Below are 14009 nucleotides of genomic sequence, written 5' to 3'. Positions count from 1 at the left end.
TCCCAGAGTCGGTTAGCCAATGAGTTCCATTGTCACTTGACTGTGGTCTAATTTGAGACCAGGGACTGTCCTCGCCATGACTCAGCTTGTGTGTGTGTGCGTGCGTGTCCGTACACCATGCATATATATAGGCTACGTGGGTGTGCGCGTGTAGTCGTGTACGTTTACACCTTGCGTATGTGTTTATTCTTGCACTGTATGTTTCTAGACAAGCCATGCACCTGTTGCACTGCAGTGAACATATTTTGCTTGATCTCTCCAAACAGTCTGCTGGTACTGTGTGTGTCAGTCACAGCTGGCGGCAGGCAGGGGCTCCCTGGAGCTGCTACCTGGAGTGGTGCCTAGAATCACTGCTCTGCTCCCTCTCAGTCACTCTGTGTGTGTGTGTGTGTGTGTGTCTGGCAGATAGGCCGTCACACCGCAAGACAGACTACACGCGTTCAGGGCATGCTTGGATGCACTTCTTCTTACTATAGAATGATTGACAGTAGAGTAAGTTTTCAGCTCCTTTTCCTTTGTCAGTTAGACAGCTACTGGTCATTGGACTTGTTTTTTTCTCTTTTATGGAAGTAATTCTCCTCTCTGTCCTCTGGTTAATATATTAATTTACAGTGCCATTAAGCAGGTGCTTTTATCCAAAGCGACTTATTCATGCGCGCATACGTTTTACCTATTGGTGGTCCTGGGAATCGAACCCACTACCCTCAGTCCTCATCTACTCTGCTTTTTATTCCATTTTCCCTCTCTCCACCCATATGACTGGTGCTGATATTAGTATATCAGATGTTGTGACTAAAGGCCCTGCCAGTCAACTCTTACTCAGTCTGTTTTTCCATATTCAGACTCCCTAGTAAGTATTAGCTACTTGAGTCTAAGCTAATATTTACAGAGAGAAAATCCTTCAAAACATGATTGCCTTCCAGTCAGTCACTGGCATGTGAAAACGGATAGGATATCTCCATTGGTGTTAGGTAGTAGACTGTCTGGCTGTTATTCAGCCCACTAAAGGCACTGGGCACGTGGAGGGGAAGAAGAAACCCAGTCCAGAGCCTCTCCTCAGACCTCCGGGATAGTGTGAGCATAACAGCTTTGCAGAAGATGGCCATTGGTATCATTTAAGCAAAACAAGACCCCCTTCTTCCTCCTACACACTCACACCTCTGCTTCCATCCCCCATTTTATCATATCTCCGCTTATCTCCCAAGGTATGCGGTCCGAAAGCTGTTTATCTCCTTTCCGACAGTGATTAATGAGATATACTTAGAATATTTTGGGATGTTTTCACAGTTATCTGCAATTGTTCTTAGGTCCTGTCTGGGCCCTGGCCCAGTATGTATGACACTCCCCCACAATGCAGCTTTTCCAGATTTCCTGCTGTCTATTGTGTCTGTTGGAGGATGGTGGCATCCTGGTTCAAGCCCCTGGGCTAGTCAAGCATAGCTCCCTCTTTCTTTTCCTATCTTGCGCTCTCTTCCTCTCTCTCTCATCCTATCTTACGCCACCCACCCACCCACCTTTTCATTTTATTTTCTCTCTATCTATCCATCCTCTCTTCCCCCCCCTTCTCCTCTCCCTCCGTCAGTCCAATGTTCTCCCAGTGAAACGCCTGAGGAGCAGTCTAAATACTGTCTCACAGCCAGGCCAGCTCAGCCTCCAGCACAAACACACAAGATTTACTCACTCTGGCTGCCTGCTTGCCTCTCACATGCTGCTCTCGACACTCCATCATCCTCATCATTTCTCTGTTTTTCTTCTAGGCCTGTATGGTTTCTATCCTCACACATCTCTTTCTTTTCTATCCATCTGCACTCTTCTTCAATCTTCCCATATTTCTCTCTCTCTCCCCCTTCTCCGTCCCTTGCGTCACCTCTCCCTTCTCTCGCTCACCAGTACTTCATGTTCCCTTTAGATTGCATTTATTTTGTGTTGTTGGTAACGTTTACAAATCGAGTTGAGATGGTTCAGTAGTGGAGTCAAGATTTAAACAACGTGATCCCTAACTGATATGTTTTATCCCAGAAGAAGGAAGAAGTAGTGCATTTTTTTATGACATGGGGTTTTATGTCAATTAGTCATTATCTTGTTTGTTTAATGATAACATGGGATTTCCTGCTTGAACAACCAGATTTGGCCTAAATATCCACTATTACATTCTTCATGTTAATCCCAGTGTTATCCAATACAATCCTACTTTTGTCATGTTCATCTTATCCTAAACGTTTTAATACTTATATCCTTATATCCAACTGAGCACATGGCCTACTGTTTCACAGTGAAAGTCAGTACTTTTGGTTTCAGTACCTTTCCTCATACTTTTCTTTGTGCCTAGAACCAGACTGATATCAAACCTCTCTGACGAGCTGTGAGGAACGTGAACCAGTGCCATTTCCCTCTCTGTGAGGAACGTGAACCAGTGCCATTTCCCTCTCTGTGAGGAACGTGAACCAGTGCCATTTCCCTCTCTGTGAGGAACGTGAACCAGTGCCATTTCCCTCTCTGTGAGGAACGTGAACCAGTGCCATTTCCCTCTCTGTGAGGAACGTGAACCAGTGCCATTTCCCTCTCTGTGAGGAACGTGAACCAGTGCCATTTCCCTCTGTGAGGAACGTGAACCAGTGCCATTTCCCTCTCTGTGAGGAACGTGAACCAGTGCCATTTCCCTCTCTGTGAGGAACGTGAACCAGTGCCATTTCTCTCTCTGTGGAACGTGAACCAGTGCCATTTCTCTCTCTGTGGAACGTGAACCAGTGCCATTTCTCTCTCTGTGAGGAACGTGAACCAGTGCCATTTCTCTCTCTGTGAGGAACGTGAACCAGTGCCATTTCTCTCTCTGTGAGGAACGTGAACCAGTGCCATTTCTCTCTCTGTGAGGAACGTGAACCAGTGCCATTTCTCTCTCTGTGAGGAACGTGAACCAGTGCCATTTCTCTCTCTGTGAGGAACGTGAACCAGTGCCATTTCTCTCTCTGTGAGGAACGTGAACCAGTGCCATTTCTCTCTCTGTGAGGAACGTGAACCAGTGCCATTTCCCTCTGTGAGGAACGTGAACCAGTGCCATTTCCCTCTCTGTGAGGAACGTGAACCAGTGCCATTTCCCTCTCTGTGAGGAACGTGAACCAGTGCCATTTCCCTCTCTGTGAGGAACGTGAACCAGTGCCATTTCCCTCTGTGAGGAACGTATTCCGCAGTAGTACTAATGCACTGAAACAGGACATCCTGTGCATCCACAATGGCGTCAATGGCCCCCTAACTAACGTAATACTTCCCCATTCATACTGAAAGATTACCAGCAGAGGATCTCCTGGGGACACAGGGGCTAGAATTGGGGCTCCCCTCTCAACACAACAACACTGGCTTCCAGTAACCACTCTGGAAAAACCACAGGGTGTCTTGTACTCTGCCTATGCCCATTTCATCTGCACCCTGAGGGCATACTGTTCCAGTACAGGTTCTCATGTATAACGGTGTGTTATACTTTGTGTTTTTTCCAGTTCTGCCAGCCAGGAGGATGGAGGCTGTCCCGAGAGAGGAAAGCTCCCACCTTCTTCACGGTGGTGTTGACGGACATCGACTCAGACCGACACTACTGCTCCTGCCTCACCTTCTACGAGGCAGAGGTCAACCTGCAGGTGAGATGGCCTGTTGTACTCCTCAACCCAACTCCCCTTCATGCTTATCTTATCCACTTACAAGGGCATTATGCAAAATATTATATCAAATCTAATGTATATCTGTTACAGCTTACCCATAATTACCTTATTCAAAGCAATCAGTTATACGTATGTTTTGACATTTGGTGGATTTTCATGCCTTTAAACACTTACACACTTGCTGAAATAGGACTACGTCCTGCAAGTTCTGGGTTTAGGATCTGGGGCATAAGGGCAAAATAAGTGAGCCACGGTATAGTGGATAGTGCCTACTGCCTCGGCTGGCAGGTTGATGCGTCTCTCCATTAGCAGCACGGGGTTATGTCCGTTCATTTCTTTATCATTTCAAGCTTCTCTCTCTCTGGATGAATACTTGATTCCGAGCATCCAGCCGGGGCTGTTTGTTCATTCTTGGGAATTTTTTTTGGGGGGGGTTTGATTTTCTTTTTGTTTTTCATTGTTGTAATTGTTTTGTTTTTGACATGTTTTCTTGCATGGCACATTTTTGTACTATTAGGAATTTGTGTCACGGCATGATGTGTTCCAGAACCCACTAAAGTGGGAAAATAACAGCACTCTGGATGAATTGAGATGAAGTGAACAACACTTCACATACTGAAGGGTTTTGGTGTGATGGGAGAAAAAAGGTATCCAATGAGCTGACATCTCATCCCCTCTAGCACTGGCTCTTGGATGCACCCATCCTCATATGAATTCAATTCTATCTTTGATGTTTTTTCTTCCACACAAGTTCACAAACCCCTGAAATAAACTAATGCAATGACCTCAATCCTCTCAAGGTTTGCCCTGATACATTACACAGAATGACTGGCTGGATGTCTAATTGTGTTTAAGAATATGACTCCTTACAATGGCCTGACATCACCCTCCAGACTGTCTCTGAAGTGCTGCATTTTGTCGCAAGAGTAGGACGTGTCCCCTGCCTCATATTAAACACATGACAACCATGGCCATTAGTCATATTCATTCAAGTCAGTGACCTTTAGTTCATTGAAATCTGACATTCCTTGAAAGGCCCCATTCAATCAGGTGGAATTCTTCTGACCATTAGTCATGTTAATTCAAGGAGTCTTATGAAAAAGTTAATTGAAATCTTATCATATCCTCTTACGTAAATTCCGGTGGAATTCTAACCTTTATTAACTGCGTGGTCATTATGACATGTCACATTCTGATGTGATGATTCTGTTTACATGAATGCTCAGACTCAACATCCTAGCATGTTGATGACTTTAACATTAGTTTACCATTACACAGTGTATGAATCAGACCAATTTACACAAACATCCCTTGTTGTGCCTGGATGTGGAACCACTGATTTTCCATGTAGAAACAAAGCCTTGGCATGAGACAAGGTATAAACCACGACATCCTTCATTAAATAAGCGTGATAACGGCTAGGTTAGCTGCGACTGGGTCTCTCTAGCCTGGCCTGGTTCTATGCCTGGGCTGGAAGGTTACATAACCGGCCCTGCAAGTAGTCTGAATAATTCCCCTGTCAGGCGCTGTTTGGTGATGTCCTGCAGCTGTCCCCCCCTCCCCGAACTTTCTGGCCGACTGGACCATCTTCTCGTGACCAGACTTTAATCCTCCCTTATTTGTTTTCTGTCCTTTTTACACGCCGGCCGGTCTACTAAGGGAGAAGAGGCGAAGGCCACCCGTAACGATCAGTGCAGTGTCATCGCAGACATTAATACAGGATCGTTAGAGGTCTTGATTACAGGGCTAACTGTGGCCGGTCACCTCACTGCCTCTTCATCATGGCCCCACCTCTCTGTTTTGGTTTGATTTCTTTCCAGGAACTGTTCCCAGACCCCTTTGTGCACTTGGTAATGGCTCAGTTAAGGATAAGAGTTTGGATCACACACACTGGACAGATGTGAGGCTGGTTTTTCACTGTGTAGGTGACTGTTGCGGTATCTTATGGTTTAGGGACCAGCTTGATACAGTATACCATCCACTGCAAAAGTTTGCACCAGAGCCAGGACCTATGTTCTCAATATTCACATTTACACTGTTAACAAGGTTAGCAAGATGCTGAAGTAGTTTGAGTTAGTGTTATACCACAGTACCAAAACGTCAGGGTACTTATTATGCCAACATTTTAGAATACCATACTACCGTTTCATATGATACTACAAAAATGATCAAATGTTTATGAAGTCAGTTTTGTATGCGCAGGTCCAAGAATGTCCACTTCACGTTCATGTGCACATCACCTGTGGCAGCTGTAATCAGCCAGCCACATCCCCTTCCAGCCATCACTCACCTGCTTCTCTTCTCTCCGTCCGCTCTTTCTGCTCATCTACTCCTCTAACAGTTTAAAATATATATAATGTAGCTGTGATAGCGAGGGGGCATGCAGACCCTGATCAGTCTGCTACAGGTTACATTTCTACATTTGATACATTGGAGCAGCGCGCAGTGCGAGGAAAGTTAATACATTGTATATCATTTCATCCCTGGTATAACCAAGTGCACAGGCCAGTCTGATAGGCTTTGAAAGTTCACGGTCACGCAGCAGGAACAGAGAGTAAAAACAGCTTCGCAACAGTCGTGTTTACAGCAAAGAAAAGGGCTATTACCGGACCTACCTTTTTTCCTTCCTGCGCGATTTTGCGCTCATTTTATATAATTTCACAAACCATATCGCGGGCCGTTTTAAACTAATCCCAGGCCGCTAATTATTGTTTTGATAACAATGTTGTTCAGTCATATTACCTAGCTAGCCAACAACCTGGTAACTTGACAGTAGGTTAAGGCACATTTGATTGGTCCAGGAAGAAAAGGGCCTGCTTCTCATGGGATGTGCTTCAAAAGTAGGATTCATAATCTCTCTTTCTGGTGCTCCTTACATTCTGTTTTGGTGCCTAACGTTTTTAAATTTGGGAGCAGTGTGTATGTGTTTGTGGGAGCGAGAGAGAGTGGTGTGTGTTTTGAGGTAGAGAGAGAGACTTGTCTGTTAACTGAGTAAAGGTTTCATGCAGTGTTTTCCCCTTACTGCCACAATGACATGCAGATCACTATGCATGTATGTTCCTTTTTCCCCATTCCTCCAGCCAAATCACAAGTAGACCTTTGCAAATATGAGCAAATTAGCCATTCAATATCTGTTTTATTGAGGAGAAGTGTGAATATCAGTGACAGATTTTTTGTGTAGCACTTGCACATAACGTTTACAAAACGGGAATAAGTTTCGGGGGGGGCGAATAGGACGCTAGTCCAATCAGAATTCTCTCTGGTATCGTGATACTTGGCCTGGTATCTAATCGTTAGTAAAATGTTGGTATCGTGACAACACTAGTTTGAGGTGCATCATGTGTTTTGTCAAATACACCTCATTTGGATAGTATATTGGGCCTAGTCTGCAAAGCATTTTACTGAGAAGGGCACACATGGTTTTTGTAGACCCTGTAAGCCAGCATACAGCAGTTTTTTTTGTTTTTGTTTATGTGGGGATTATCATGAGCCTTACCCTGTAACGTTTAAACCAGCGTGGCTTTTTTCTATGTGATTGGATTCAAGAGGCAGAAATGTATTTTTGCCGATAATTGAATCAAATCTTCAGAATGCTGTAGAAATGTGTTTCCCATCTGACGGATATTTAGCTCCTGCTCGGAGCATGCCAGAGCTCTTGTGGCATGTTTTCATTGTCTGAAGGAATATATGTGATTCTGATAAAGGGTTTAGCCAGGAACGAGCCCTGTGAGGCTGCTATCTCTGTAAACTGATAGGACTGACGGCTCCTGGTATGGGACAATTGGAACCAGATTGAGATGAGACCACTGAGACTTGACCTCTGTGTCCCAGTGGAGCACTTTGGGAAGGAGTGGGAAGGTATCTTTGTTCAAATCATTCACCTTAATGACTTAGCCCATATGCTGTTAGTTTAACGTGGTCACTCAATTGCTATTTATGGTACATTACGCCATGTCCTTCGAACCCAAGTGTCTGCATCGTATTTTGGCTAGGTTTTGAATGATTAATATCCTACAGGTAGGCCTACAGTAGGTCTATCTCCAGTGTGGTTACTGGGTCAGAGGTCAAGTAGCTTTTGCTTTAATTATCTTTGGTTCTCTATTATTATGGGGGAGAAAAAACATTTTCTTAATTTAGGCTTCAGGGAGTTTATTATAAATATTTCTATACTGATTACATGTTGTGACTCCGTTTTGTAGGAAATGTAATTTTTGAACTACAACCCCAGCCAAATTGAATTGAACATGTTTCAAACCACCAGCTCTGGGTTTGTATCCATAGTTTAGAATAACATCTCCAAACCACAAAATATTATTCCTCGACAAGTAAAGGAACCAAAGTAATGACATTGTAGTCTTTAAAATAAATACCCTATTTTGTGAAGAAACAACTGAACAGATGAGAAAGTAGTATGGGTAAATTCCAGACTGGAAGTAGCCTATTCATACTGTGTTATTAGTACTTTCACAACTGTTTTAGTAAACCGAGTAATGTGACTTGATACATAGTTGACTTGGTTTCATATACATCTCACTGCTGATTTACAGTCAGTATGTGACTCTGGAAGGGAAATGACACTCCTCCTCTCTTAAGCTCCTGGGTTTTGTTCAAACGGTCTCCATGACAATACATGTTTTATGCTCTATTTTTTGGGTTAGTAATCTTTTATGAACCCCATGGTGATTTGAAGAAAATCCTCTTTGCTCTTTCAACTCCTCAACTGCGATGAGTATCTGTTTTAATGGGTACTACAGATTTGGAGAGGATCTTTTAAAATTCAAAATAAGTCTATATATCCCATTGCAGAGGAAACACAGGATTTAGAGTTTTTTGCAGATAGTACTGTGTCTGCCTGAGGGGACTTTTCCATACTGTGTTCTTTTGACTGATAAGTAATGTAGCATTATCACTTTGAATAGTACTCGTACTGTGTGCACTGTACTCTGTGCCTGCGTCAATCAGAATTCTCGAGGAGGGGGTGGCACATGCACGTTTCCAAAAATAGGCTACAGTATGTGATGTACTGTAGAATGTACACACTGTGGTTTGATCTGGAAGTAGATAACACTAGAGCCACCCTCAGCGGGTAAGCAGAAAAGCTTCTGTTTTTTTCCGTCCCCGTTCAGGCGTTTTTTTTCCGTCCCCGTTCAGGTGTTTTTTTTACGCCTCCGTTCAGGCGTTTTTTTTTACGCCTGCTATATGCGGTTACTCTGCACAGGGTCTTAACTCACTCCCATATCACTGTTGAACTCTCCCATTTGAATAACTTCTTCTGTTTTGCTGTTTCAGGGAACAAAGACTACCGATGCAGATGAGGATGAGGAAGAGGATGGCTTGATCCAGCCCGCTCAAGTCTTTGCACCCAAAAGTCTCATTCTGGTCTCCAGGCTGGATTATCCTGAAATATTCCGGGTAACATGATAACACTGATTAATTCCTGACTAAAATAGGTTCCTTTCAAAATGTCAGATGACCAGGGCATCGTGGTCGTTTCAGTTTTTGCGGGTTTATTTGCTATCTATAGTTACCTGGCCAGGAACATTCTTGGCCCTATTCATGAGGTTCATGACTTCACTTTACTTATCTCTGCCTAATTAGCATTGGCATGATAAACGGTAGTGCAGCAATTAGTGCATTGTCTATCAATTGTCTCATGATGGTGATAGAATGCGTCATGTTGGATCCTGTGTGTGTAGAATGAACATATTGGCTTTATAGAGTGAATTCTGCATGTACTCAAGGCCAGGATATCCAGCCAATCCCTCACTTAAGAACAGAGTGGGGCTTAGCGGATCTCTCCTGTCCCTAGGCACCCCACTGGACCACTACGCTATTCAACTTTGGCATTCAAATGTCTCCGACACACATATTGATTTAGCATTTATTTTTAGCTTTGCAAATGGCATTTGCCATTAAACCACACATCTCAGCTGTACATTGGGAATATTACATAAAATACTATAAATCTGATGGTATTGGATGACGAATTCCCACAGTGTTTTTAATTGTCCATGTAGGTGCGAAACTGTGATTGGGTGTATATCTTGTGATACATCTATGGGAGTGTGTTGATTGACCAGGTTGTGTGTGTGTCTCCTCCTGACCTCCCCAGGGCTGCTTGGGCCTGATCTACACGGTGTACGTCGACAGCCTGCCGTTCCCTCTGGAGGGTCTGGTTTCCAACCTCTTCACGTGCATGGTTCCTGTGGCTGGCGGCTCCCAGGTAAGCAGGCCTTACTAAAGCAAACAATTCCTCAAATACCTCCATCTTAGAGGGCTTGTCTAACCCCCTCTCAACCCCTCTGGCCTGCTCTCCACAGAGGCATGAATCCACCCCAGACTAGGGGTCAGTCTGGGTTAATGTTGCTGCTAGACCCACACAAGGTGCTGGTTACTCACTGACGGCCTGATGCTTATTATAGTTTCTCCTACAAGTAGAGTGGGAGTGAGGGAAGAAAGTCATGTTTTGGCCCATGTGAGTTCAGAAAAATGATTTGCGTTTGCTTTCCATTCAATCATGCATTCCTCGTCTAGATGGTGCCATAGATTGCTTGTACCACCGCGTGCAGAAATGTCCTCATAATACTATTATGTTTTTCTGGCTGCTCTTCTGATTAAATTACTTAGTGAAGCTAGGGTAGAAACAAACAGAGTAGGGGGCCTGTTTTTATATTTTCACTTCTCACTAGGTTATTGAAACCCACATCTGAAGCTGTCCTATAACAAAAACCCTACGCTGGTCTGTTCCCTTAAAGTCTAGACAATGGTGATCAATGTGGCTTTAAAAAACTGGACAATATTTCAACTGTATTTGTAAAGGGGTAGGAATGTGGCCCATGATTAAGTTCACGGTAGTCTTTTTCACCAACCTCTCTTTTAAAAAGCATGTGAAAAAGGTAATTAAAATAACCAAATTCAACCTAGCTAATTTCCGATTTATACGAAATTGTTTGACTACAGAGGTAGCAAAACTGTACTTCAAATCTATGATACTCCCCCACTTAACATACTGCTTGACTAGTTGGGCCCAAGCTTGCTGTACAACAGTAAGACCTATTCAGTCTGTCTACAAACAGGCTCTCAAAGTGCTTGATAGGAAGCCCAATAGCCATCATCACTGTCACATCCTCAGAAAGCATGAGCTCCTGAGTTGGGAAAATCTTGTGCAATACACCGATGCATGTCTTGTATTCAAGATCCTAAATGGCTTGGCTCCCCCTCCACTCAGTATTTTTGTTAAACAGAAAACCCAAACATATGGCAGCAGATTCACAAGGTCTGCCATGAGAGGTGACTGTGTAGTTCCCCTAAGGAAAAGCACCTTTAGTAAATCTGCTTTTTCTGTGAGAGCTTCCCATGTCTGGAATACACTGCCATCAGACACACATAACTGCACCACATATCACACTTTCACAAAATGCTTGAAGACATGGCTAAAGGTCAATCAGATTTGTGAACATGGTCCCTAGCTGTGTTGCCGCTTTCCATGTCTGTTGTCTGTAACTTGTGAGGTGTGGAAACACTTTGTTGCTTTTATGAATTTTGTCTTGCTGCTTTTTGTTCTATGTTGCTCTGTCTGTATGCTACGTCTTGCTTGTCCTATGTTGCTATGTCTGTATGCTATGTCTTGTTCTATGTTGCTATTGTCTATATTGTAATTGTTTTTAATAACCTGCCCAGGGACTGCGGTTGAAAATTAGCCGGCTGGCTAAAACCGGCACTTTCACTGAAACGTTGATTAATGTGCACTGTCCCTGTAAAAATAAACTCCAACTCAACATCCTGAACCTTAGGGTAATTTAGTGTTTTTGATATAATTTACCAACTCATGTCAGTGTTCCTCCTCAAACTATCGCCACTCCCCACAGAGCCAAGGGCTTTAGGCTGTAGTGACACAACATGAGTTAGAAACCTCAGGAGTGGAACAAACTCATCCTTCAACAGACTGTCAAACATGAAGGAATGTCATGAATCAGGGAACAGAGAGTTGTTCTCTAGCTGGTTCAAACTGAGTTGAAAGGCTATGATCCCAATTAATACCTTTTATTGACCATGGTTCAATCCACTAGGATCTTTGTCAGGTCAAAAGCCAAACTCCGTTGAACCACTGTCTGTACCCCTATCATGTTCAACATTGGTTTAGCTGAATTAGACGTACTGATTGTGTTCACGCGAACACACTGTTTCCACTGTACGCTTACTTCTCTACCTTCAGCCACACTGGATACAGCGATGGACGCTGCTGTCCCTATTGGATTGCAGAGGCGTTGTGCCATGCCAGTGAAATTTAGGTTAACATGCAATTGAGGTTTCTCCCATTGCTGCCGGACTGATTCAAAGGCTAATTCAGTCATGCAGCTGCGATGTCCATCGGGTTCAACAACCCGTGTTTTATTCATTTTCTGGGAGATCGTCAAAAAAAACTCTCACACAGTGGATCCCTTAACTGCCATTGTACTGTCATTTCTCCCTTGCCTATATGACCTTTGGCCTTGTACTGAGGTACAGTCTTGTTCAGTTTCCTAATGATATATACAGTACCATGAAAACATGTTTTGATGTCTGTTAGCAAAAAATGTCCCTCTACTGAAACAGTCTTGTCTAGTTCTATGATAGATCCATCCAATGGTTTTTCATATAACCTATGACTTTTGTGTTTTTTGTGATTTTCTCACAGAAACTGTTTTCCCTGGGAGTGGGCGACCGACAGCTAATCCAAACCCCTCTGAATGACAACCTGCCTGTTACATGCAAGAGTGTGGCCCTGCTCTTCCAGCAGCTTGGTATGTCACTGGGCTTCTGCTTCCTCATTACTGCTGTCATGACGTGGCCCTCTTTGGGTATAGCGAGTGCCTTCCCTCTCTCTCCCTCTACACCCCGGTTCTGTTATCTCAGGTCGTAAATTCCTGGAGGAGACTCTCTCTCTCTCTCATGCAGTATAGAAAGAGGGTTTCACAGTAGAACAAAGGAACTTCTTCTACCTCACAGAACTTGAGAACTGAACAATATCCATGTTTTGGAGAATGTGTAAAGGAGAATCCAGCTACAACCGGTCCATTTTGTTTAATGTTTGTGACCTCATGAGAGACAATACAGCCACATTACCATAACTCTGTTTATACAAGAGTCTCCGTTATGAGTTTAGCATCTAATTATTGTATAAAATGAATGAGTAAAGATGAAACTATTTGTGAAATTATGTAATGTGATTTTAAACTGTTTAATGAAAGACAATCCAATTACCTTTCAAGTTAACTAAGTCATTGGCCCGCCCCATGAGCACAGGCATTGATCTGGCGTCATGGGACAACCTTTTCTGCTGTTCCAAATATAACCCCCACCTGGACAAGCCCGCTTCAGACCATGCATACCTCAATTACCGAGAGGGCAAAGGTTTAAGTAGAGACCATGCGTACCTCGATTACCGAGAGGGCAAAGGTTTAAGTAGAGACCATGCGTACCTCGATTACCGAGAGGGCAAATGTTTAAGTAGAGACCATGCGTACCTTGATTACCGAGAGGGTAAAGGTTTAAGTAGAGACCATGCGTACCTTGATTACCGAGAGGGCAAAGGTTTGAGTAGAGACCATGCGTACCTCGATTACCGAGAGGGTAAAGGTTTAAGTAGAGACCATGCGTACCTTGATTACCGAGAGGGTAAAGGTTTAAGTAGAGACCATGCGTACCTTGATTACCGAGAGGGCAAAGGTTTGAGTAGAGACCATGCATTCCTCGGTTGTTGCATTCCTAACCAAACCACGTGGAGCATTGGCTACACTGGTGGAAATAGTTAAACTCTGAGACTATCGATACCGACAGAATAAGAGCAAATCTTCCAAACTAATTACTAGTCTGCAGCTAGAATTTATGTCGACTGAATGCGAAGACCGACAACCGCCGAAACATCTATCCTATAAGAACATTTCTAAATGTTACTCTGAAGTATCCATTCTAACCAAAGACTTTGTAGAAGAGAGAGACAGGCGGATTAACTTTCCAACAGAAAGATGGACGATTCCAACAGAGATCACGACGACACACTGAGCGTAAATATATATTGATTGCAATTATCCCCGAATGAGTGAGCATTCATGTGCAAAGGATTAGCATTTCAATTATTATAATTGTCAGCTGTGTAGTGACTCTTGTCTTTCCCGGCCTTCTCAGTCCACACCCACTTCCCTTATTTCCTTGTAACCATACATGTTGTTTGTTTATGCATTTCTGTGATTATTTAGTTAGTTAGTAAATAAATGATTAAGACAATTGATGTATGGATGATTCATAGCAAAGACTGGGTTCGTGCAGATAACCAACAACTTTTGACGTTTGGAATGAGACTAGCATGAGGTAAAGAAT

The 14009-nt window shown here is 43.4% G+C and overlaps 1 protein-coding gene across 1 annotated transcript in view; it reads left to right on the top strand.

The window, feature by feature from the left end:
* Window positions 1–14009, top strand: part of LOC120046664 (myotubularin-related protein 13-like) — a 160579-nt gene that overhangs the window by 70247 nt on the left and 76323 nt on the right. The window contains exons 3-6 of the mRNA XM_038992064.1: window positions 3492–3629; window positions 8940–9062; window positions 9763–9873; window positions 12328–12433. Of these exons, the coding sequence (XP_038847992.1) occupies window positions 3492–3629; window positions 8940–9062; window positions 9763–9873; window positions 12328–12433 (478 nt within the window). The remainder of the gene's footprint in view (window positions 1–3491; window positions 3630–8939; window positions 9063–9762; window positions 9874–12327; window positions 12434–14009) is intronic.

The sequence above is a fragment of the Salvelinus namaycush genome, chromosome 1 (genome assembly GCF_016432855.1).
Source record: "Salvelinus namaycush isolate Seneca chromosome 1, SaNama_1.0, whole genome shotgun sequence".
NCBI lineage: Eukaryota > Metazoa > Chordata > Actinopteri > Salmoniformes > Salmonidae > Salvelinus > Salvelinus namaycush.
This window is presented reverse-complemented; position numbering and strand designations above follow the sequence as displayed.